The 27,676-nt window shown below is 40.5% G+C and overlaps 1 protein-coding gene across 3 annotated transcripts in view; it reads right to left on the bottom strand.

Annotated features, from left to right (window-relative positions):
- The window catches only part of ints8 (integrator complex subunit 8), a 170,227-nt gene that overhangs the window by 47,557 nt on the left and 94,994 nt on the right, over nt 1-27,676 (bottom strand). For all 3 annotated transcript variants that reach the window (XM_039654282.2, XM_089122728.1, XM_089122729.1), the window contains 2 exons: nt 23,682-23,837; nt 9,609-9,709 (listed from right to left, as the gene is read on the bottom strand). In XM_039654282.2, coding sequence (XP_039510216.1) covers nt 9,609-9,709; nt 23,682-23,837 — 257 coding nt within the window. The remainder of the gene's footprint in view (nt 1-9,608; nt 9,710-23,681; nt 23,838-27,676) is intronic.

Raw genomic sequence — 27,676 nt, 5'->3', positions numbered from 1 at the left:
ATAAAACTATTGTCAATGCACTACAATTAAACTGGTTATATTATGCCTTTACTAATAAAAAATTAAAATAAAAAAACATTTAAATATTTAAAACATACCAGGGTTAAGAAATGTATTTTTTATGCAGGCCAGACACACAGCAGTGAAATGGTTAAGCCCCCTCCCCCTAAAAACACACACACACACACACACACACACACACACACACACACACACACACACACACACACACACACACACAGACAGAGACAGAGACGTAAGCTCAAAGAGAGCATGACCACATTCAAACAAACATATCTGACTTTCTGTGGGTCCTAGCTAATGAGTGTCAATTAGAAAGTTGTCCGGCTCGAGGAGTAGAATATACATACTGATTTTTGTAACTGTAGATAAAACTAACAACCCCACTTTTGTCAAAAGGTGGCGCTACTGAGCCCTCACCACGCCCGTTTCTGAAACTTTGCACATGTCTACTGGCTAATAAATGTGATGTGTCTGTTGAGTTTCATGCAATTTCAAGCATGCTAAGAGTCTGAAAAGCATCCTAAAAGAATGGTAAAGTTTGATGCGTTGCCACGGCAACACTTTCAAAGATATCAAGAATCTATTCACAGGTCTTCATCTTCCATGTATTTACATTATACAGATGAAGTTTGAAGCAAATCGGGTTAAAATAAGAAGATGATTTCAAAGCATTTTGAAAGTGACACACTTCCTGCTGCCAGTTGGTGGCGCTATAACTTTGACAATAGTCACAATAGTAGCATCCATGTGATCGTCCTCTTACAGCGAACACACTGCTGAAGTTTCATCAAGATCAGTTAGTGTACGCTGAAGTTATGACACACTTCCTGTTTCACGTTTCTCGCCATAGTTTCGTTTCACGGCCAAACCGTTCGAGATATCAAAAATCCCCTCACAAACTTTCATCCTCAATGTCTTGACTTCACGCTGACTGAGTTTCGTCGAATTTGGATCAAAGCTCTCGGAGGAGTATTTCACATTCCATTGCGTGCGTTTTACAAACAACCCTCAATAGCCGACTTCCTGTTGGGCTGGGGTAAAAAGTAAGAGTGTGAGGTATAGATGAAACGATGAGATCGGCATGTGTACCGAGTTTCATATTATTACATACAAGCGTGTTTGAGTTATGGACCAAGTGTTCGGACCCCGTTCCAGGGGGCGCTGACGAGCCGCCCTGCCACGCCCGGGTACCAGCTTCAGCCCGGCTCTGATGGCCGCGGGCAGTGGCGGTTCTACTTTGAATAACACCCAGGGCGAGACCCCCTTCGAGCGCCCCCCCCCCCCCAAAAAAAAACAACAACCAACCAACCAAAAAAAAAACACCCCAAAAATAAAATCACATTCCGTTCATTTGAAAAACACAGTTAATAGAATCCAGTTATTTTGCTAGATTAATCTAACTTTAAAGGGAGGAAGTAACCATTAGCGCATTGGTTATTGCCTTGAATTATGTGCATGGCACACTTTAAGTTATGACTTGTTAAATTATACTTTGTCACGAAATGGAGTTTTTAAAAGTAAAAGCGTCAGAGAGACACTTAGGCCTATTTAGTAACACAATACTTATCTCTTAAATAATTTTGAACAGCTATCATATTAACAACTATCCAAACTGTTATAGACCTAAAATAGCTTTTGTAGCCCTATGCCACTCTTAAAATGTCAGAGAAAAGGACAGAACCAGAGATTATTTAGAAAATAGAAAATTGTACTTTGCATATTATAGGCTACTATAAAAACACATAAAGTTGATCATTGTGTAAATTATTTTCATTTCATGAATATAGTGACCAACATGATCACATACACAGAATCTTGTTCAAAAAGCCTAATACACAAATGGAATCAATTCACCAAGTTAATAACATTAAAGATTTGTTTTTAGGGAGTGTCTTTTATCTTACCTACTAAACTTAAAAAAAAGGTTAACACAAAAGATTTAAAAAAAAATATAAACCTCATATTTCAGCATTCAATCATCTCTATAAAAAGAATGAGTCAATAAAGATACATTCCTGACATTTATAATGCATAGTAGCTGATCTTTTATTATTAATAGTAAAATTTGGACCGATTTGCCCATGGCTGTCGTTGCTATACAACCATGCACTGCGCTCTCCACAATGGCAAAGAAGTTTTAGTAGCTAATGTATTTCCACCACAGAAAAACGCTTGCTGAAGCTCTGAAACGACTTAGCCAAATATGACTTCACTCCATATAATAAGCACTGCCCCTCAAAAGCCGCCGCAATGTGAGTTTCGCCAGGAAAGCTTGCTCTTGACGGACACACGAGTAAGGGACCGTGTGGAAAGTGCACTTTTTCGGACACGTTTGTTCATACACTGTATACAACACTTGACAAGCTATAATCCATTAATGGTGATGGGTGTTCCGTTTCCAACAATCTCTTCCTATGGTTTACCAATAACAACTGACTGGGTATTCCTGCCGCAGATTCGTGTCACTCAAAGGAGGTGTTTGGGAAAATGAATCCTTGAACCAATCATTTGGGAGTCGTTGAGCAAATCAGGTAAAAATAAATGCGTATTATAAGACAAATAAAGTGTTTTTTTCCTTGCATGCATGTTAAACTGTTTTTGGGAACTCCCAAAACAAAAATAGGAACATTTCAAATGCTATGATAGGGGCTCTTTAAGATGCAATTTAAAAGTTTTGGGTAAAAAATAAATAATAAAGTGAAATGCTTTATTTTGTGTGATTTGCATGTTTAATTTATTTTAAGACATTGAACTATCTGGAGCAGTGCAGTAAGCAGACCAATAGCTGAAGATCTAAAATAAGTTAAAATGGTTGGTTCAACTGATTTAAATGTCTTATTTTTATATATAAATGAGCTTAAATGTTAAGTTAACAGAACTAAGATTTGTTTTGATCTCACATGGCCTGCACTGTGTTGGATTTACTTAAAAGATATATGCACCATTTTTGCATCATACTTTAAGTAATCCCAACTTGGAATAATTTTACATAAAATAAACTTACATATTTGAGTTCACGTAACATTCTTTACTTAAAAATATATGTAGCGTGATGCATACATTTTTAAGTAAAGAATGTTGCGTGAACTCAAATAATTAACAAAAATTTTCTTGTTAATTTTAAGTAAAATTATTCCAAATTGGGATTACTTAAAATTATGATGCAAAAATGATGGGTACCGCTTCCTTTTACCAACACATCATTTTTTAGAGTGTAGGGCAAAACTGGCCGTGTTGAAGTAGGCATTGATCTTCTGCGGGGGTGTTGTTTTATCCTCTCTTTTTTAAAGGTGTTTTTCTCTTACTGATTATATTTCATACCTGTTCAGTTTATATTTTTAAATGAATTCGACAGACAAAAGGTATTGCTTGTGCACTAGTGCTCTTCTTCCAATGAAATATATAATCAAATAAATGACTAAATATTTAAATAAATAGATGTGCAGTACATGCCTTAAAGAAATTTTAATTTAAATTGAATTGATTAATTAAACAGTAATGCACACAGCATAGAGAAGAATTACAGTCTACTGTAAAAAACTACTTTGAATATTAAACAAGAATTTTGGGCAAATGATTGACAGTAAGGACTGACACAGAATAGCGATTAAAATATTTATTAAATTCATGAAGCGTGACTTGATAATTTCAGGGTCTCAGAGTGGATTGGTTCATTAAGTGGTTCAGTGCGCATTATTAACAAGAAGAAACTCATTCACGCCAATGGCTGCACTGTATTCTGCATGAGATCGCATTACACTGAAGAATTCAAATGTCACGAAAGGCTGATTCAGGTCTGGGCTGCGTTTCCTAAAAGCATTGTGAGCTTAGTTGATCGTAGAGACCATTGGTGGCAATGGTTCTATGATCTACATACGATGCTTTTGGGAAATGCATTTACCTCTGTTTTCTGTTCAACTCTTTTTCGTCTGTCTTTTAGAGATACGGTCGTTGTTTGCGTTGTTTTTTTTCCCCTCACATGCTTTTGGCTACCTAACATTACCAACACATGGGGAAAATATTTATGAATCTATACACATACAAGCAACGAAAGGGTTTTCTGTCCTTAACAACGTGATGCTATTTTAATCTTTATCAACATTTTTGATAATGTACCATAAGTTTGTATTGCAATTAAACTCATGTCTTTCACTCCCATCCCATATTCATGTGTTTAAATCATTTTGGTGGGTCTTGAGATAGATTACACTTGTCTAGGTGGATCCTGGAATGAAAAAATTTTGGAACCCTTGAACTAGGTGACTACAGGAATTTGAAAATATATATAACCAGAAATAAACGAGTTATACTATTTCAAAAGTGAAGTGCATCACAAAGCTCAGTGGGAGTTGAGTATTAAATTAAAGGTGCCCTATAATGTGAAATTGAATTTATGTTGGCATAGTTCAATAACAAGAGTTCAGTACATGGACATGACATACAGTGAGTCTCAAACATCATTGTTTTCTCCTTCTTACTTAAATCTCGTTTTTGAAAAACACCCCTGAAAAACAGGCGAATCTCCACATAATACCGACTCTGATGTAAAAGTCGGGATCATTAATATGTATGACCCAAAATATTTGCATATGCCAGCCCATGTTCAGTGACAGACGAGACGGAGCTGCGCAGCCGAAGCATGGCCGTTGATCAGTGTTTGGATGTACACATGAACACAAAAGTATTTTTAGTTCCTTTATCCGAGCCTCTGAAAAAACAATGGGTTAATTTTATTTTCTCTGGATATTTCCAAACATTTCACAGACGACTGTTTCCTCAACTTCCCAAGAGCTGGCCTCGGACCGAGCTGATGTGTTATTGTCGTTCAAGTTCAGACAGGTAAAGTTAACGTTAATCTTTCACTCAAAATCGTTCAATACTGTTATGCATCAGTAATTCAAGCCAGGGACTTCACATCGTTTCTTTTAGTAGGATGAAAAAATAATAATAATTGTGAATAAATTGTATACAGAAAGCGATCAATATCTTTCCACACAGCACGAGTTTATCTAGACACTTGCCAAACTCGTTATGAATTCAATGACGCACGTTACAATGCACAACGAAGCTCTTGCTGTATTTACATGATCGTGTCTGCATCAGTGAAATCAGAGAAGGCAGAAATTGCGCTGCAATGATAAGATCTTCATCCTCGCGATCGACAGGCTATTCTTATGTCACTAGCAACCACACTCAATGTATTTTTTTTTCAACACATCCCATAATTATTTAAATATCGGCCTCTACCAAATTGGTTGAGATGTCACTTAATGTTAATTAATGGTACCGGAATTCATAGACATTATTTGCCATACTTTTTCATTGCCCATCATATTATGATCAAAACCTTTTCTAATCTTGACAAAACACATTGTCAGAAAAGTCTGAGTCTCGAGGTTCCATATTTTGTAACAGAAGTGATATTTGGACAGAAATTTATTGATTTGTTATGGCAAATATCACTGTCATTTGTTATGCAATGCATACAATTAAATTCAATGGAATTTATGTCATTTTTGGTATTATGCCTAAACAATGAGAACTTCAATTTTTGTGATATCAACTTTAAATTTGGAACACAACTTGGTTAGATATATGGCTTTGATTTTATAGTGATTTATTTGTTTATGACATCCATGTTAGAAGAAGTGTTGTGACAAGTGCTGTTGATTGACACCTTGAAATCTAGTGGATTTTGTTTTGGCAAAACAAAAATAGGAACATTTCAAATGCTATGATAGGGGCTCTTTAAGATGCAATTTAAAAGTTTTGGGTAAAAAATAAATAATAAAGTGAAATGCTTTATTTTGTGTGATTTGCATGTTTAATTTATTTTAAGACATTGAACTATCTGGAGCAGTGCAGTAAGCAGACCAATAGCTGAAGATCTAAAATAAGTTAAAATGGTTGGTTCAACTGATTTAAATGTCTTATTTTTATATATAAATGAGCTTAAATGTTAAGTTAACAGAACTAAGATTTGTTTTGATCTCACATGGCCTGCACTGTGTTGGATTTACTTAAAAGATATATGCACCATTTTTGCATCATACTTTAAGTAATCCCAACTTGGAATAATTTTACATAAAATAAACTTACATATTTGAGTTCACGTAACATTCTTTACTTAAAAATATATGTAGCGTGATGCATACATTTTTAAGTAAAGAATGTTGCGTGAACTCAAATAATTAACAAAAATTTTCTTGTTAATTTTAAGTAAAATTATTCCAAATTGGGATTACTTAAAATTATGATGCAAAAATGATGGGTACCGCTTCCTTTTACCAACACATCATTTTTTAGAGTGTAGGGCAAAACTGGCCGTGTTGAAGTAGGCATTGATCTTCTGCGGGGGTGTTGTTTTATCCTCTCTTTTTTAAAGGTGTTTTTCTCTTACTGATTATATTTCATACCTGTTCAGTTTATATTTTTAAATGAATTCGACAGACAAAAGGTATTGCTTGTGCACTAGTGCTCTTCTTCCAATGAAATATATAATCAAATAAATGACTAAATATTTAAATAAATAGATGTGCAGTACATGCCTTAAAGAAATTTTAATTTAAATTGAATTGATTAATTAAACAGTAATGCACACAGCATAGAGAAGAATTACAGTCTACTGTAAAAAACTACTTTGAATATTAAACAAGAATTTTGGGCAAATGATTGACAGTAAGGACTGACACAGAATAGCGATTAAAATATTTATTAAATTCATGAAGCGTGACTTGATAATTTCAGGGTCTCAGAGTGGATTGGTTCATTAAGTGGTTCAGTGCGCATTATTAACAAGAAGAAACTCATTCACGCCAATGGCTGCACTGTATTCTGCATGAGATCGCATTACACTGAAGAATTCAAATGTCACGAAAGGCTGATTCAGGTCTGGGCTGCGTTTCCTAAAAGCATTGTGAGCTTAGTTGATCGTAGAGACCATTGGTGGCAATGGTTCTATGATCTACATACGATGCTTTTGGGAAATGCATTTACCTCTGTTTTCTGTTCAACTCTTTTTCGTCTGTCTTTTAGAGATACGGTCGTTGTTTGCGTTGTTTTTTTTCCCCTCACGTGCTTTTGGCTACCTAACATTACCAACACATGGGGAAAATATTTATGAATCTATACACATACAAGCAACGAAAGGGTTTTCTGTCCTTAACAACGTGATGCTATTTTAATCTTTATCAACATTTTTGATAATGTACCATAAGTTTGTATTGCAATTAAACTCATGTCTTTCACTCCCATCCCATATTCATGTGTTTAAATCATTTTGGTGGGTCTTGAGATAGATTACACTTGTCTAGGTGGATCCTGGAATGAAAAAATTTTGGAACCCTTGAACTAGGTGACTACAGGAATTTGAAAATATATATAACCAGAAATAAACGAGTTATACTATTTCAAAAGTGAAGTGCATCACAAAGCTCAGTGGGAGTTGAGTATTAAATTAAAGGTGCCCTATAATGTGAAATTGAATTTATGTTGGCATAGTTCAATAACAAGAGTTCAGTACATGGACATGACATACAGTGAGTCTCAAACATCATTGTTTTCTCCTTCTTACTTAAATCTCGTTTTTGAAAAACACCCCTGAAAAACAGGCGAATCTCCACATAATACCGACTCTGATGTAAAAGTCGGGATCATTAATATGTATGACCCAAAATATTTGCATATGCCAGCCCATGTTCAGTGACAGACGAGACGGAGCTGCGCAGCCGAAGCATGGCCGCTGATCAGTGTTTGGATGTACACATGAACACAAAAGTATTTTTAGTTCCTTTATCCGAGCCTCTGAAAAAACAATGGGTTAATTTTATTTTCTCTGGATATTTCCAAACATTTCACAGACGACTGTTTCCTCAACTTCCCAAGAGCTGGCCTCGGACCGAGCTGATGTGTTATTGTCGTTCAAGTTCAGACAGGTAAAGTTAACGTTAATCTTTCACTCAAAATCGTTCAATACTGTTTATGCATCAGTAATTCAAGCCAGGGACTTCACATCGTTTCTTTTAGTAGGATGAAAAAATAATAATAATTGTGAATAAATTGTATACAGAAAGCGATCAATATCTTTCCACACAGCACGAGTTTATCTAGACACTTGCCAAACTCGTTATGAATTCAATGACGCACGTTACAATGCACAACGAAGCTCTTGCTGTATTTACATGATCGTGTCTGCATCAGTGAAATCAGAGAAGGCAGAAATTGCGCTGCAATGATAAGATCTTCATCCTCGCGATCGACAGGCTATTCTTATGTCACTAGCAACCACACTCAATGTATTTTTTTTTTCAACACATCCCATAATTATTTAAATATCGGCCTCTACCAAATTGGTTGAGATGTCACTTAATGTTAATTAATGGTACCGGAATTCATAGACATTATTTGCCATACTTTTTCATTGCCCATCATATTATGATCAAAACCTTTTCTAATCTTGACAAAACACATTGTCAGAAAAGTCTGAGTCTCGAGGTTCCATATTTTGTAACAGAAGTGATATTTGGACAGAAATTTATTGATTTGTTATGGCAAATATCACTGTCATTTGTTATGCAATGCATACAATTAAATTCAATGGAATTTATGTCATTTTTGGTATTATGCCTAAACAATGAGAACTTCAATTTTTGTGATATCAACTTTAAATTTGGAACACAACTTGGTTAGATATATGGCTTTGATTTTATAGTGATTTATTTGTTTATGACATCCATGTTAGAAGAAGTGTTGTGACAAGTGCTGTTGATTGACACCTTGAAATCTAGTGGATTTTTTTGGCATAATATAACTCAACCAGATGATAGAGATGGCTCAATCAGTTTGAGTTAAGTTAGGTACTCCTCTCAATAAAATATCGTGACTCAAAATGTGCTCAACCGTTTGGTTGAGAAGTCACTTAAAGGGTTAAGAAAACGTGCATGCATTCTTTTGCCTTTTTAAGAAACCATTTTATTTATTATTTTTGCAGTATAGTTTTTCACCTATATTTAACAGTGCTTCGTCATAAGTAAAAATACAAAATACTTTTTTTTTTTTTTTAAACCTATCCAATGGTTGAAAAGAAAGGAGTAAACACGGTCACTTCACTCTGAAACCCACCAAATTGGCAAGTGGGAGTGACTGTGTTACATGCCACTGCTGAAATCCACCCACATTTGGTGGGTTGACGAGTTTCAACGTCAAGCCCTGTATATACACATATAAACAAGTTCAATATAATTTCTGTTTTTAATAAAATAAGAATTTTGTATAAACTTTTTGTATAAATTTAATTTCTGATTTAAAAAACGAAAAAAGAATGGAGAAAAAAGTACACAGATCTATCATACTTTATGTACTGTAATTTTCTCAAACAGTGTGATTCACAGTGTTGGCTTCTTTCTTGATAGGCTTTTATTGTAAGTACTAAACACATTCTACTTTTTTATGCAAACTGAAAAAAAAAAGCTCTGAACATTTCAGTAGTTATTAACAGTCTCAGGTGCTGTCCAAAAAGTAATTTTGAACCCTGAATACACATAATTATCCATTAAGCATTTAAAAAGCATCAAGCCATATCTCACCCTTGTTGAAGCTTGTGCAACAGCTCTAGCTGAATTGAATGTCTGAAGCTGTTGGGTAGACTGAGCGCAACATTGTCCCTTATAAAGGCCTCGATCAGAGCCTACAGCAAAAAGACACACAACAGAGATCAAAGTTACTAATATACAAAATCAACAAATTCACATTTCACTAACTGCACAGTCCTGGCAAGCTCCAGTGAAAACAAAAACAAACACTAAACAAATACAAAATTTTCTCCTTATATACAGTTGCAATCACAATTATTAAACCCCTTTGACCTGCAAGACATTTTGCTGCCGAGAATACAATTATACAAAAACAATTAAATAAAGGCATCAGTAAACTATTATAGAAAGTTTATTAATACACAATTGAGTGATTCTGACTGAGAATGTAAAGTTTTTGCAGAATATTTAATTATAACCTTCAATAAATGCTTAGTAAGTGCTTAGAAGATTCTGTCACCTCTCTATTGCAATCTATGCAATTCCTCTTAAAATATTTTCCAGATCACGGATAATCTTTGGTTTTCACATTACCACTGCTTCAAATTCCACCAAATATTTTTTAATGAGATTTAAATCTGAAGACTGTACAGGCCAATCAATAACATTCTTGGTTGATTTCAAGAACTGATTTCTGAACCAAGCAACATGTATACGTGTTTGTATTTTTGAGAGAATATTGTTTGTGTGGTAATTGAAAAAACTTAAAATACAAGTTTCTGAAATAAGGCCACAAAACACATACTAAATACAGGGTGGCTACAGGTATAAACAATTTAAATTTAAGACTTTTTAATACCACTTCTAAATTAAATTTAAGACCAAACTTACGATGGAAATATAAATTAAAACTGAAAATACAGTAATATTTCCAAGTAAACACACTGTCTGTTCAAAAAAATTGGTGAAATGACAATAACCAATTGTCAATTGCGTACGTGCGGTCGCCTGCGGAGTGAAAAGAAATACAGACGGCATTTTTATAAACGCCTTAAGCATTGTATGTTTTAAATAATAAAGTATATTAATAAAGGCTTAGATTTAATTTACTAATAAAGGCATATAACCAGTTTATTTATAGTGTACTGATAATAGTTTGGTATAATTTGTTTGTTAATGAAACAAATAAAAAGATTAAAAAAAGACTGAGATATGTTTGGTTATTGTACCTTTTAATTTATAAATTAAAAAATTAATTTGCTATATTTCAGATCAATATATTTATTTTCCCATTAATTTTTTTAATTAACCCTAACTTTATTCTCATCATAAGAATTATAAATAATTTATTTCCGTATAAAATAATACTACAAAGACTTAAAAATAAACAGATTAGTGCCCTGTTTTGAGGACAAGAAATGAAAACCAATGCGATATGATGAATGTCCAAAAGATGGAACTCAGTCTCTGTAACGGCCACCTAGTGTTCAGTAGTGTCCATGACATGTTGATATGCCTTTAAGACGCGTGATGTTGTTATGTGAGCGCGCACGCTCAGTGAGAGTGAGAATGCACGCGCAAAGAGGAAGATGACCGCTCTATCGCGGGTTTGTTTTATATTATAATGCGTTTACTTCCACTTTGATTTGTAGCGTTTTACAGAGTGTTTTTTTAACCTGTTAACATCCGCTCTTTCGACATGTATGTGAAGAGTATGCTTAAATGAAAGAAAGCAACTATAAAAGGACTCGTGGAACTACAAGTTCGTTTGTACTGTCTTTCCTATTCTTCATCTGGGCAGACCTCAAACTCTGACAGACGTAACACACAGACAGGGGTTGGATAAATATGTTTTGCTTTTAAAACTCTGTTTTAATGCGAGTATAGGCCTACACAAATATAGAGATCGCACCTGCGTGTCTCTAAAACACACACAGAGGTTACGTTAGCTTGTAGAAAATATTCGATCTGGCTGGCAGAACGATTGCCTTTGTCTGCATCTTTGCGGTGACATGACAAACATATTTAAGACCTATCCAATCTGAATTAAGACAATTTAATTCTTTTTAAGGCCTTATTTTTAGGGAAATTGATTTAAGACTTTTTAATACTTTTTAATGACCCGCGGCCATCCTGTAAATATGTGTCTACAAGACTTTGACTAATGGATGTTGTGGCCTAGAGTTTTTTTCTTCAAAATGATCTGAAAATCATCCTGTCTAATCATTCACATAAAACTGAAATTGAAATTGTGGAAAAAAAAAAAAAAAAAAAAAAAGTTGGGAAAGGCAATATGTGAATGGGTGTGAACAGGCCAACCCCATCATGTATAATTAGGTGATTCTCACCTGAGAAGACAAAGACCCGCATAACAATGAGCCTTTCTTTCAGGTGAGTCAGACAAGAAAGAATGCAATGACAATATATCTATATATATATATATATATATATATATATATACAGTATATATCTATATATCTATATCTATATATATATATATATATATATATACATATATACACACACACACAGATACATACATACAGATACATACATACACACACACACACATACATACATACATATACACTCACCGGCCACTTTATTAGGTACACCTGTCCAACTGCTCGTTAACACTTAATTTCTAAGCAGCCAATCACATGGCGGCAACTCAGTGCATTTAGGCATGTAGACATGGTCAAGACAATCTCCTGCAGTTCAAACCGAGCATCAGCATGGGGAAGAAAGGTGATTTGAGTGACTTTGAACGTGGCATGATTGTTGGTGCCAGAAGGGCTGGTCTGAGTATTTCAGAAACTGCTAATCTACTGGGATTTTCACGCACAACCATCTCTAGGGTTTACAGAGAATGGTCCGAAAAAGAAAAAAACATCATCAAAGGAAGATCTTTGCGGGTCCATTATCACTCTCTCTCCCTTATGTCTTATATAAATTGGTAAAATAAATAAGATATATTGGCAGAATGACTGGTGTCTTTTTATTAAATTAAATAACAAGGGGAACAAAGATTTTAAATCTACACTAATCATGCTAGCTTCTTGCTAAAAACATGCTAGCATGATGTTAGCTACGTGCTAATTGTGATGCTAGCTACATGCTAATCATGCTAGCTTCTTGCTAAAGACATGCTAGCATGATGCTAGCAACATGCTAATTTTTGCTAGAATGATGCTAGCAACATTCTAATTGTGCTAACATCATGCTAGCAACATGCTAATCAAGATAGCATGATGTTAGCAACATCCTAATCATGCTAGCTTCTTGCTAAAAACATGCTAGCATGATGCTAGTTGCATGCTAATCATGCTAGCTTCTTGCTAAAAACATGCTAGGAACCTGCCAATTGTGTTAACATGATGTTAGTAACATGTTAATCATGCTAGCTAAATGCTAGCTAATTGCAAATCATGCTAACATCATGTTAACTACATTCTAAACATGTTAGCATCATGTTAGCTACATTTTATTCATGCTAGCTTCTTGCTAAAAACATGCTAGCATGATACTATCAACATGCGAATTGTGCTAGCATGATGCTAGCAACATGTTAATCATGCTAACAGCATGATTGTCAATTTGGTATGTTGCAAATCTGCAACAGCGGGCATTATGGTCAATTTGGTATGTTGCAAATGTTCCTGACCGGAGTAATCCTTGTGCGTAAACAGGAAATAAGTCCGTCACTTTGTGGTCCCACTAGAAACAAGTGCTTGTCGAAGGTCCTAGGTCCGTAGCGAATATGCACTAACCGGCATTGGGGGAATGCAGACGTTATCTCGGCTGGTTGACTGAGTCAAACGGTTTGTCGCATATTTGTGACAGTGGGCGTTAAGGGGTTAAGAATAAATAACTTACTTTCACATCGAAATGACACTACCAGCACTTCTGAGGCAAGTTTTTCCAGGATTATTAGATAGTATTATTTCTCACGGCGTAGCAAGACGACGTAGAGTAAATGATTCTTATTAAAGGGACACTTTGCAGTTATTGTAGCTTAATTTAACAGCTTCAGAGTTATTGAAATGGTTATATGACTTCTTTCAAGTTGAATGGTGGGCGTCTCCAGAAATTTTCCGGTTCCGGTTCCGATTCCGGTTCCGCCAAACGATTCCGGTTCCGGTTCCCATTCAATTAAAAAATATTAGTAAGAGAAAAATCCACAATCCTTTTTGTGTTTATTTCTTATAGTACTTGACAAATTAGTTTAACAGACTGGTAATATAAACAAACTCAAAATATTATTAAGCAATCTTTGCAACAACAACAAAAAAATTATATATATATATATATATATATATATATATAAAGGAAATTTAAAAATTCTGCATTCTCTATAATAATTTAGACCTCTCCTTTATTGTATCTCCAACAGTCAAGAATACCCTCTCAGAAGGAGTAGAATATGCTTTAACACACATATGTGTGTAGAACAGATTATTTTTTAAAACGGTTTGAATGATTGATTCATAAAGACTTTACTTATTTCATTACTGGATAAATCGGCGCTCTAGCAGTTAATAAACAGAACTGCATGCGTCTTGCGGAAGAACATTGTTGCCGGAGCTACTTCTCTCTGTTTATGTCCATGACGAGTCACGCAGGCATTGGGCTACTCCGCAGCAGCTGCGATCCGCCGGCCAGTCTAAACAAGAAGTCCGAGTATTAACGCTTATTACAGGCTTTACGTAGTGATTCAAGATAAGACAAAAACACGGTTTGAAAAAAAAAAACATCATGATGTACTCGCTCATTGTATATATTTTGTAAATTCTGAACACAAAAAATATACGGACTGCATCTGTTTTGACCACTACCGTCAATGTTTACTCAAACTATAATCTCACTAATTCTGTAACGGAAATGATTTGAATATGTGAAACAAATAAATATTGAGACTGTGTGATTGTAAAGCAGTTTTATATCGACAACTGCTCTCTCTCTCTCAGCGCAAACAGATTTGAATGTAGGCTAGAGAGTGACTCGGCGGTCGGCGCGCGCAGCGTGCGTGTGTCTGTGTGTGACAAATGCAGCGCGTGTGAGAGCAAATCGCAACTTCAGTGGTGAAGTTTTTGTCATTTAGGAATAAGACGGCGTCTTCTACTCCCAGCACTTCGCCCACATGATGATATCGCATCGGCATCAGAACCGTTTTCGGAACCGAAACTTAAGAATTTTGCACGGTTCCGGTATTTTTTCAAAAACACAACCGTCCAAAGTCCAATAGTAGGGACTTTAAGCAACAGCTGCTGATAGAACGGCGACGGCAGCCGGAAATAAACAGTTCTCTTACGAGAGGTTCTCTCGTATTGCGTAAGCTAGCTTACGCTACGGGAAAGATTCATCTTTGCTGAGAAGTTGAAGCCAAAAAATTATTCCATAATTTTGTAATCATTGTCAACGCAGTCTCTTCTGAGGCAGACCATGAGCGGGCTAGCTAGCGGCTCATTGGTTCGCTCAGAGAGAATTTACGAACCTATGGGAGAGCGGCGCTGAGTCCGCGCCCAATGAGCGGACGGCGCTCGCTCACTGCGTCACAGCCCGCCAAAAGGGGCGTGGCTACAATGTATAAAGGTAGCTCTCCTAGGCTAGTTCGTCGATTCTTTTTCATTCAGCGAGCTACACGCATCCGCTGTCCTGGGAAGAAGCCACCGTCGTCGAGAAGGCACCTTCTAGCGAGCTCCGGAGTCTGAGGAAGCCGGCCGTCTGCCACCTTCAGCCGCCCAGGAAGCTAGCGCCATCCGACGCGTATCCTTTATTCCATTCAATTCCTAAAAGAGCACGAGCGTCTTTTTCAAGATGCCTCGAATTTCCTGCGGCTCATGCCGCTCTTCACTCGAGGCAGGAGACCGCCACCCCATCTGCGTTCTCTGTCTCGGAGTGGAACACGCAGAGCTCGCACTCGCCAACGGAGGATGCGACCACTGCGAGGACCTGCCTCTGTCCTCCCTGCGGGCTCGACTGCAGGCGGTCAAAACCGCTCCCGCGCCGCCTCTCACTTCGCCGCGGAAGAAGAAACGCCGCTCCCAGAGGCCGCCGGAGCCCCCTGCGGATCCATGTGGGCCGCCGCCGCCCACCGACCGCTCTCCCTCTCCGCCCCAGCCGGACATTCAGATGCCGCCGAGTGGCCGCTCTGTCGACTCCTGTTCGCTGCACGCTTCGGACCGCGAGGATTGGTCGTCGATCGGCTCATCGACGAGAGAGTCTGCGGGAACCCGCGCCGGCATCGAAGAGGAACTAACGCGCCTCCTTTCGCAGGCCGTCAACCGCCTGGGTCTCGAGTGGTCTCCTCCCCCCGAGCAACCACCGAACCGGATGGATGGGAAGTTCCTGCACCGGCGCCCGGCCCCCGCCTGCAGCCGGGCTGCACCATTCCTGCCTGAGCTTCACAATGAGCTCACGAAGTCCTGGAATGCCCCTCTCTCGGCTCGTAACCGCTCCGATGTGTCCGCTTCGCTGCGCTCAGTGGACGGAGCCACCAAGAAGGGTTATGCTGCTATGCCGCCCGTCGAGGACTCGGTCGCCGCTCATCTTTGCCCGCCCTCTGCTAGATGGCGTGCCTCCCCTTTGCTTCCATCAAAAGCGTGCAGAGCGACCTCGAACTTTCATGCCCGCGCCTATGCCGCCGCCGGACAGGCCGCTTCAGCGCTGCATTCAATGTCAGTCCTCCAGGTGCTCCAGAGCAACATCTTGTGCGAAATGGCGAACAGCGGTAGGAACCCGCCCATCCTCTCGGATCTAAGAAGCGCTACGGACCTTTCCCTTCGCGCCAATAAAGCTGCCGCACAAGCCCTGGGGAAATGCATGGCCGCCCTCTGTGTCGCTGAGAGACACTTATGGCTCACGCTTACCGACATGGGAGATTCAGAACGCGCCGTGTTCCTCACAGCAGCGCCCGCCTCAGCAAGCTCAGCAGCCCCAGCGTAGACAGGGCAGCCTCCTCCCCGGGGGCCTCGACCCAAGATCGCGCTGAAGCCCGATCAACAGAAGTCTGCCTAGCACAGCTGAGAAAAAGGCGGCTCTCTCCCGCTGCGGCCGGACCGCCGTCAAAGCTTCGCCCACTGTTAGTCCCCGTCTCACCGCCGACTACAGTAGAGTTCACCGCCACAATCAAGCCGGTTTCCCTGCCCGCTTGCGAGCGACTAAAAGCCGTTTTCACGGCTACCCAGAGAGTTCACAAAAAGAGCATAAAAGCCTCAAGTGTAAAAAATGTGCCCACAAGCATGTGCTCACGTATACACACAAGCACCATATGCCCCGGGTCTCTCACAGAGCCCATTCTCACGGAACGAGCACTATCCGCTCCAGTAGCAGAGAACATAAGCACGCCCACGAGCCCGTGCGCGTGTCCCCCCTCTGCCCGCTCTGTCACACGGCCCATAAACTCCTCTCTGAGTGTAAGTCCCGTTGCCAACCACATTATAAACGCGCCCACACCCAGTGTCCAGCCCGCTATGTGCAGCAATCAGGGCGAAATCACCATTTCAAACCGCTAGCCGCATGATGCGAAGCGTGGGAAGCCATCCCCGGCATCTCCCCGTGGGTTTTAAGCATAATAAAGAATGGCTATCGATTACAGTTTCGCCGCCGCCCGCCACGCTCGCGCGTGCGGCTCGAATCCACTGTCAGCCCGGCTGCTATGAACACGCTTCGCTTAGAAATAGCCAAGCTACTGCAGAAGGGCGCTATAGAGAGAGTCCCGCCATCTATGACCGAGTCGGGGTTTTACGGCCGTTATTTTCTGGTTCCCAAGAAAGACGGCGGCCTCAGGCCGATCTTAGATCTCAGGGCTTTGAACAAAGCGCTCATGAAGAGACCGTTCAAAATGCTCACAGTCAAGAAACTCCTCGCACACATCCGCCAGGGGGACTGGTTCATCTCTCTAGACCTGAAAGACGCCTATTTTCAGATCCAGATAAACCCTCATCACAGGCCATTCCTACGTTTCGCCTTCGAGGGTCAAGTTTACCAGTATGCCGTTCTCCCGTTTGGCCTATCCTTACTTCCCCGTACGTTAACGAAGTGCATGGATACAGCGCTCGCTCCCCTGTGAAGTCAGGGGCTGCGCATTCTGAATTATCTGGACGACTGGCTGATTATAGCAGATTCCCAGACGGAGCTTCTGTCGCACCGCACAGTTCTCCTCAACCATCTGGAAGCGCTGAGACTCTCTGTCAACTGGACAAAGAGCTCTCTCCAGCCCAGTCAAACTATTTCATTCCTTAGAATAGATTTGAACTCTGTCACAATGATGGCTCGCTTATCCACACAGCGCGCGCGCCGTGTTCAGCGCCTAGCCGCCTCATTTCAGATGGGTACCCACACATCCCTGAAATCTTTTCAGAGGATGCCGGGTTATATGGCTTCAGCCTCCGCTGTGCTACAGCTGGGTCTTCTGCACATGCGCCCCCTTCAACTCTGGTTAAAGAGCCGCATATCCCACCGCGAGTGGACGACGGGCCGCCAGATGATCAAGATTACTCAGACATGTATCACTGCACTGCAGCCATGGTCAGTAATCGAGTGGTTTCAGAGGGGCGTTACCATGGGGACTTTTTCTCGCTGGAAAGTCATCTCGACAGACGCATCCAACTCGGGTTGGGGTGCGGTTTGCGAGGGCTCACCGGCCGCCGGCCAGTGGTCGAGCCACGAGAGTTCCCTACACATAAACTGTCTGGAAATGATCGCGGTCGAGAACACGCTGCTGTTTTTCCTCCCGCGCATACATGGTCACCACGTCCTGATTCGCTCCGACAATATGGCCGTGGTATCATACATCAACCGTCAGGGCGGCGTCAGATCCAAGAATCTCTTTCATCTGACACGCCGCATCCTATTGTGGTCCCAGAGTCACCTGCTCTCGCTCAGAGCGACGCACGTACCGGGCCATCTGAACGACGGTCCAGACATGCTGTCCAGAAACCTGGTCTCCCCCGGAGAATGGTCCCTGCACACTCAAACAGTCCAAACGCTGTGGCGCCTATTCGGCAGAGCGGAGATAGATCTTTTCGCGTCAGAAGAGAATGCTCACTGCCCAATATTCTTCTCAAAGAGCGAGGACGGGCTAGCCCAGGATTGGCCCCGCCGTCCGCTCTATGCTTTTCCCCCGATTTCTCTGCTACCGCAGGTCATTCAGAGAATCAGGGACTCACGCCACTCGGTGCTCCTCATAGCCCCACGCTGGGAGAATCAGATTTGGTTCCCAGAGCTTACGCGGCTGTCACAGACAGCCCCGTGGCCCATTCCAATCAGAGCAGATCTCCTCACTCAAGCCCGCGGCTCGATCTGGCATCCCCATCCACAGCGCTGGGCGCTTCATGCATGGGTGACCAACGACTACGCGTCGAATTGCCAGAAGGGGTTCTGAACACGATCAAACACGCCAGAGCGGATTCTACCAGAAAGCTCTATATTGCAAAATAGTCTGTGTTCTCCAAATGGTGCACCGACAAAAACTTGGACCCACGGACGTGTGAGGTTTCGTCTTTGCTCGTGTTCCTTCAGGAGATGCTGGATAAGGGCAGGTCCCCATCCACTCTTAAGGTTTACGTGGCAGCCGTCGCGGCGTTCGTTGAACCCCGGCGCGCCCAGTCTCTGGGCAAAGACGAGCTAATTATCCGCTTCCTCAGGGGAGCCAGAAGGATGAACCCCCCTCGCCCCCCTACGGTGCCGGTCTGGGATCTTTCTATAGTTCTAGAAGCTCTGAAAGCCCCACCGTTTGAACCACTCGAGTCCGTGGAGCTAAAATACCTCTCGCTAAAAACCGTTCTTCTGACGGCTCTCGCCTCAGTAAAACGAGTGGTGGACATTCACGCGCTGTCTTCGAGCGCCGCGTGCCTGGAGTTTGGACCGAATGACTCCATAGTCATTCTGAAACCTAGACACGGTTATGTTCCGAAAGCGATTGGTACCCCTTTCAGGGCGCAAGTGATCTCTCTATCGGCGCTGCCTGCATCCGATAGCGAACGTGACGCTGACCGCCTCTGCCCGGTTCGGGCTCTCAGAGTGTACACTACACGCGTTGCCGCGTTCAGATGCTCAGAGCAGCTGTTTGTGTCGTTCGGTGGCCGCTCCAAGAGATTAGCCGCCTCGAAACAGACTCTATCCAGGTGGATAGTAGACGCGATTGCCTCTGCTTATGCCGCTAAAGACCTGCCTTGCCCTCTGGGCATCAGGGCTCATTCCACCAGAGGCATGGCCTCATCGTGGGCATGGTCCTGCGGAATTTCCATTCACGACATTTGTGTGGCTGCGGGATGGGCCTCCCCCTCCACTTTTGTCAGATTTTATAACTTGGAAGTTCCAGCCTTACAGGCTAAAATTCTGGCGGTCTAGTACTTACAGCTCTCCTATAGAAAGCCGCACTATCGGGAGTTCCATCACAACCGGCTCACCCCTTGTGTTCCCCTATGTGCTTATGCATTATACGTTCATGGCCCGCTACGCCGGCCGCCTTAGGGCGTTTTGCACCAGATGATAACGGCCGCTATGCTGGCCGCCTTATTATCTTCATCCACTTTAAGATTCCCCCGGTGTTTCCCCCCCTGGGATGCTTAGTGGTTACTTAGCGCGCACGGCGTTGACCAGGTGTTCCCGTAGCGTAAGCTAGCTTACGCAATACGAGAGAACCTCTCGTAAGAGAACGAATCGGTTATCTAACGTAACCTCGGTTCTCTCTAGATGAGGGAACGAGTACTGCGTTCCCGGCCATGCTTGCCCCCCTTTAGCGTTTCGCTTCATGCTACAGAATCGACAAACTAACCTGGGAGAGCTACCTTTATACACTGTAGCCACGCCCCTTTTGGCGGGCTGTGATGCAGTGAGCGAGCGCCGTCCGCTCATTGGGCGCGGACTCAGCGCCGCTCTCCCATAGGTTCGTGCATTCTCTCTGAGCGAACCAATGAGCCGCTAGCTAGCCCGCTCATGGTCTGCCTCAGAAGAGACTGCGTTGACAATGATTACAAAATTATGGAATAATTTTTTGGCTTCAACCGTAACCGTAATGTTTTTATTACCTTAGAATGAGACATTAATAGCTCCATAACCGCGGGAATCCCCTTCTATGAAGGTCGCCATGTTGTGACGTCATATTCCTACCGTAGCCGAACGCGAACAAACAGCGCATCAGAACGCGTTTCATCACTACCTTGAAAGAGAAGTAGCGGAAAGCTGGAAGCTAGCCTTACACTCCGTGAGTAGTGACTTTTCCCTTGTGAGTGGTGTAAAATGTAGTTGGGATTGTTTCATGTAACTTAGTTCTCCCTCGCTGTGTTATGGGTTTGTTATGTTGGGGATAGATGTGCTGTTACGTTCGTGAGACAGCTGATGATTAGTATTCATGTCATTGACCGTAATACGTTACAGGAATCACTAACCCGTCGATAGAGACTTTTAGATCACTAAAGTCGATCACGAAGAGTTTTCAAAATCAGAGAAAAAAGCCTATTGTGTGTAGTAAATAGTATCTATGGGATGCGGAGATGACATTGTAACAGCGCGCGCACTTCCGACCTTTGGACTCATGCGATGCGGACGCGTCCCAGCTCAGCCACAGTAACAGCTCATATTAGCCAGCTAAACTATTACTACCCTGTTAGAAAAAAATATATAGCTGCTCCCTCGCTGTATTATGGGTTTGCTACAGTATGTGTGGAGAAATGTGCTACTGGTTACGTTTGTGAGACAATCAGCTGATTACTATTATTATATTAAATTATATATTAAAACCCTTGATCCTCACCTGACTATGGCTTTGTAAACAGTATCCATGATGTGGTTTATAATGGACTGTGGTACAGAAACAGTGACAATGTTACACACTCTTGGCTTACTCTGGCTATTCTCTGCTGTCTCAGCCGACAAGATGTTTGTCCCGTTTTAGCAACCGTAGCTTCTTCGAAAGGGAGGGGTGAGCAGTGGGCTGAGCCCTTAGTGCAAACCTGGTGCAAACTCGCAACCGAACCACTAGATGTCGCTAAAAATCACACATTGCTCCTTTAATGATATACAGAAACGATTTCAATGCCACATAACCTAAAACATAACATTAACTGTCTTAATCTGTCACGTAGTAACGACTACGGCAAATCAGCTGTTCTCCCGTAGTAGACGGTTACAGTAGAACGTCAAGAAGTAGCAGTTAATGTCGCGCATGCGCAATAGAACGCCAGACTGCCGTTGCCGTTCCACCAGAGGCTGTTGCTTAAAGTCCCTATTATTAGTGGCGACTCGCGAGACAATCGGGACACTATTGCAGCCACGGCAAGTGAGTTAATATACATGCTATCTTCCTAATTTAAAAAATAAATTAATTCATAATACCCGCTGAAATGGGTTGGGTTGTATGACGTTTGATCCAGAAAGGCGTGTTAGGGGCGGGGTTTAAGGCAACGCTGTGGGGCTACTGGCCCGGCAGTGGAAACGCAAGTCCGGTGCTTGAGGCCCGAGGCCACTAGCTCGGCTCGGCTCGCTGTTAGCTCTGGCCCGCCCCTAGCCCGGCAGTGGAAACGCGGCTAATCATATTTTGTTGTTACTTGAAGAGTGCAGTGTTATGCTGCATCATGCAGTATTTGTCATTTTAAGAGAAAATGCCTATTTTATTTGTGTACATTTTAATCATTAGCATTAAGAGCACACTCTTTTTACAACTAAAATAACAGTAAAGGGTAAAAAAAAAAAAAATTAAAATGGAAAAAACAGAATTTGCTAAAATTAAAACGGAAAAAAACAGAATTTGGGAAAAAATAAAACGGATTTTATAGGGCCCTATTTACATATGTTTAATGACATAATAATATTACAAATGAATAATAATTAGTTTTTAAGACCCATCCAATTTAGGCTTCAAAAATGCTTGATCAGAAACCTACGGGGTGACGTCATGGACACTACGTCCATATTTTTTTTTTACAGTCTATGGTTTGCACTGCCCTAATCTTTGATCTTTTTCTATCCCAAAACAGGATGCCTGCTGCAGAAGACACAAAGGACTGAGACACAATTTTACAAACGCACACCACACACACACACACACACACACACACACTCACATGCGCGTATATCTGCGTTTTTTTGTGTCTTTTTATGTATTTATGTATAATTTTTATTTGGTTTTGCTTTGTTTGTTTTAAACATTCAATTTGTATTGCATATTTTGAAATGAAATAAAAAGTAAATTTGAATTATTTGTTTTAATGTTGGGAAACATTAGGCTATAGACCCTACAAAAGAACACGGTAGGTCTACCGTTTTCTGTGGTATATTGCTTAATGGTTTTTACATGGATTTCACATGAAGTTACAGGTTTACATAGTGTGTAGCTTTAACATGGATAGTTAATGGGTTTCAAATGTTATTTCATGGGTTTCACGTGAGATATTTTACATTTTACATGATATCTCATGGGTTTCACATGTGATTAAATGTTTCACATGGGAATTTTAGGTTTTACATGTAAGCTCATGGATTTCATATGGGAATTTTACATTTCACATGCAATCCCATGGGTTTCACATGCAATCACATGGGTTTCACATGTAATCACATGGGTTTGGGTTTCACATGCAATCCCATGGGTTTCACTTGTCATCACATGGGTTTCACATGCAATCACACATGGGTTTCACATGTAATCACATGGGTTTCACATGCAATCACACATAGGATTCACATGTAATCACATGGGTTTGGGTTACACATGCAATCCCACGGTTTCACATGTAATCACATGGGTTTCACATGTAATCACATGGGTATCACATGGGAATATACATGGGTTTCACATGCAATCACATGGGTTTGGGTTTCACATGCAATCCCATGGTTTCACATGTAATCACATGGTTTTCACATGTAATCACATGGGTTTCACATGTAATCATATGGGTTTTACATGGTTTTCACATGTAATCACATGTGTTTCACATGGGGGTATGTTCCAAAAGCACATGTTTCCCATGTTTAACATGTGCAAAGCACATGTGTTGCACATATTTCACATGTTAAATTTCACATGTGCAAAATCACATGTCCACGTTGTCACATGTGATCACATGTGTTTTTACACATGTGAAACTCATGTGGTTTTTCAGTAAGGGTGTTTTTGCTGACCCCATAATTGTGGTTCCTCATGAAGCCGCTGATCTGGCCATATGGGGTGTGTTGGCTCTCGTTGGGGTCTGAGGTTCCGGTCAGAGTTCTGCAGGCACTCCAGTATCCAGCCAACCGCTGCTCATCCAAACAACAGAGAGTTGCAGAGAAATCCAGCTGCCATCAGAAAACAAAATGAATAAAGTAATGATTCAGAAATGCGTGTTGATTTGTGAAATGTGAAGGTTGCTCCTGTCTGCCTGCTGCTGAGTTGGTTTGCGTCTGTACGCTACGTATATATTTCTGTTTTGAATAATTATTTACTCTAATTCCCTGTTATTTATACAGCTAAATATAACTTACTCAACATCACATATTTACCTGACCTAGCTAGATTCAATCGCTATCTAAATCGTTATTGGTAGCACAACACGCCTTTTACAAATCCATCAAACAACTGTGGTGAGTATCAGCAGAGGTGGAAAGTAACTAATTAAAAATACTTTCGTTACAGTACTTGAGTTGATTTTTTTTTTTAAATTTCTACTTTCTTGAGTATAATTAAAATGTGGTACTTCTACTCTTACTTGAGTATAATAAAAATACAGTATTCAACTTCGCTACATTTGTTTTTTACCAAAAGTACAAAAGTACTATGGTACTGTGACAAAGGTGCCGATGGAGCAACCGGGCTAGCTGACATTTGACAGACACTTTTTAAAACTACTGCGGTGGAGCCCTGCACTTCAGCCATTAACAGACAGATCTGACTCGGGTGCAAAACCAATCAAAAATTTCAGTTCGGCTGGGGGGTGGGGCATTCAAATAGGGCTGGGTAAAAAAAAATCGATTTCTCGATATTAATCGATTCTCATTTTTACTATCTTATTTATTTTATCTTAAACCTCAAGAATTGACTTGAATGGAACATTGTAACACGTATCCTATCCAATAAATCGTAATAATCTTTGTGCTTTTGTTACTATTATTATGAAATAAAGTCACAAATTTCAAATTAGGTCCATTTTCTTACGAAATTCAAAAATAGCATTTTGGCGCTGTGGCGTGAGATCGCTCTGGTTCAGCTCAAGAGAAGCAGCAGCACATGATCTTCTCTTCCGCCTTAATATCAGTTACTCCGCCTTAATAATACCAAATACAGCACCAAATAAACATGAATGAGCATTCTGAAAGTGTATTAAAAGTTTGAGTACAACTTGTCGAAATCCGTATCGTCACATGGAATCAATTAGTGTTTCATTCGTGGAAAGACGTCAGTTAAACAGCTCGTAAACAATGTCATGTAACGTCACATTTACTTCAGAAAAACCATGTGACCATAAACTTGGTCAGTTAGTCAGCTAGAAAATTTAACTCTAGAGAGGACAATTTTGCTAAATATATGAACCATATTACATATTTATTATAATTTTTAATGTTCTTCAATATTAAATGCATGTTTGAATAAATATAAATACTCATAGTAGTAGTAGTAGTAGTAATATCATAATGAAGCCTATTAGGCTACTGACTCATAGTTTACAGCAGCGAGATTTGTTTTCCTTGAGAAAATTTGCCATGTATTGTACCTGATATCCAAAATAATCAATATTTAATTGAATCGAATCATAATCGAAATAGAATCGAAATCGAATCAAATTGTAAAATGTGTCAATACCCATCGAATTGCAAGCTGGTGAATCGAAATCAAATCGAATTGTAAAATGTGTCAATACCCAGCCATACATTCAAACCACGCTTTGACACTCAATATCTGGTGCTCGTGTCTGAATTAATATCGTTAACTTTTCAATATTTAAGTGAATGTAAGTGAATTATTGGCAACTCCTGAAATACGTAATCCCATTGATAATACCAGAGCACTGAGCAGTTAAAGTAAATAAAAAACTTGGCTCATAACATGGACGCAGTTATTGCACTGACGGAGAAAGAACAATGTAACCTAAGTAAAGCTCTCCCTCTTTAACAATACAGTTAAAGTAAATGTACGAAGCAAACGTTGTACAAAGCTGAAAAACCTCAACAACTGTGAAATAAGATTGCATGATTTACCGGTCAATCAGAGGCATAAGTGTAGTTCGTTACAAGAGCAACAATGGGAAAAAAATTGAGTATTTAATTAATGTTAACCCGTATCCCTCCCCATTTATTTATTTTATTTATTTTTTTTTTTTTACTGGCACTTTTTCTATTCATAGGCTACTGTTGTAAATCTCTTTTTATGGGTCCTGTGACTAAACCTTCTTTGCTTTCAGTTTTGAAATGATTCAAATGATCTTTCCTGGGCCCTCATTTATCAATGGTGCGTACGAATAGATTTGTGCGTAGTGAGTGAGTAGGAACAATTTCAAGCAAAGTGTGGGATTCACAAAGTTGTACTTATACGTAGAACTGTGTGTAAATATAAGCACACCTCTGAGCATGCTTACACAGATAATCTAGTGGTAGAATAGCGACACACATAAAAAAAAGCATTTAAGAGTGTCACCATAAGCATTAACCAATCCACATATGTCCTGTGTTTCCTTTAAAACACTCAATTTATAATTTGTCTAATTTCAAACACAATACTTAATTGGTGTCAATCCCTATAAAAGACAGATGTGAAATATATTTGTCTCAGTGCAATGGCTTATCTTGCATTATTGGAAGACTTGGCAAACAATGCGCTCCGCAGAGCACGTTTTCCAAGATCGCGCTGATCTGCTTAGCGAGAGCACAGAGTGGCTTCTAACTAGGTACCGCTTTCCCAAAAACGTACTGCTGGATTTGTGTTGTGATTTAGGACCAGTGTTGGAGAGAGAGACAAATCGCACGAAAGCCATTCCCGTGCACATCCAACTCCTGTCCACCCTTGGATTTTTAGCTACTGGCACATTTCAGCGTGAGCTTGGAGACATATGTGGTATATCCCAGCCATCAGTGAGTAGGATCATGCCGGCAGTGTTGAATGCAATAATTTCCATGGCCCCAACCTACATCCAGTTGTCTTATCGAAATCCTCAACAAGCCGCAATAAAACGGGACTTTCATGCAATTGCTAGATTCCCAAACATAATTGGAGCTATAGACTGCACCCACATCGCCATAAAAGCACCATCAACCAATGAATTTTATTATGTAAATAAAAAGGGTTTCATTCTGTTAACATGCAAATAATTTCTGATGCAAATTTGTTGTTATTAAACGTCATTGTGCGGTGGCCTGGAGGAACACACGACTCGTTCGTTCTGCAGAATAGCTCTGTGGGTGTGTGTCTCCAAGAAGGCACTGTTGAGGATGGCTGGCTCATTGGTGAATTTAAGGCTATAACACATTTAAAATGCTATTGTAGGGCTTATGTACAATTACTTAAAACTATTTCATCATTAGGTGATCAAGGTTACCTGCTAAAGCCATGGCTAATGACCCCCCTAACCAACCCAAGGACCGAGCAGGAACAGGCGTACAACCGTGCCCATGCGCGCTCAAGGAGCACAGTTGAGCGCACAATAGGCCTGCTGAAAGGACGATGGCTGTGTTTGTCAAGCACAGGAGGGACACTGCAGTATCAGCCAGAAAAAGCATGCAAAATCATCATGGCTTGCAGTGTGCTACACAACTTGGCCATCAGACAGGGCATCCCTCTGCAGGAACCCCCAAGACCAGACAGCCCTATGCCCGATGCAGTGCCCCTGCCACCTCCTAATGATGCTGGCATTCAGACAAGACAGAGGATCATACAGACATTTAGGTAAGTCTGGCCATTGGTTGAGTGCACAAACATTACAGCGATTTCATTTTGTGTTTTGCAGCTTCGTGGAAACAAATAACTGAAATCACATTAGTCAGCAGTTAATGGTTTATTAGCAATTGTATTTGCGCAAGAGGCAATCTGTTTCAAAGAGTCGTTGATTTGAATCAATACATTCGTTATGTTGATCCTTTAGGTCATTAAAGGAGTCATAACCTGTCATTTTCACTTTTCCACGAGAATCAATGCATGTTATGATTGC

Source organism: Pimephales promelas, chromosome 18, assembly GCF_988280905.1.
Source record: "Pimephales promelas chromosome 18, fPimPro1.hap1.1, whole genome shotgun sequence".
Classification (NCBI taxonomy): Eukaryota; Metazoa; Chordata; class Actinopteri; order Cypriniformes; family Leuciscidae; genus Pimephales; species Pimephales promelas.
Note: the sequence above shows the minus strand (reverse complement) of the source record. Positions and strands in the feature narration are given on the sequence as shown.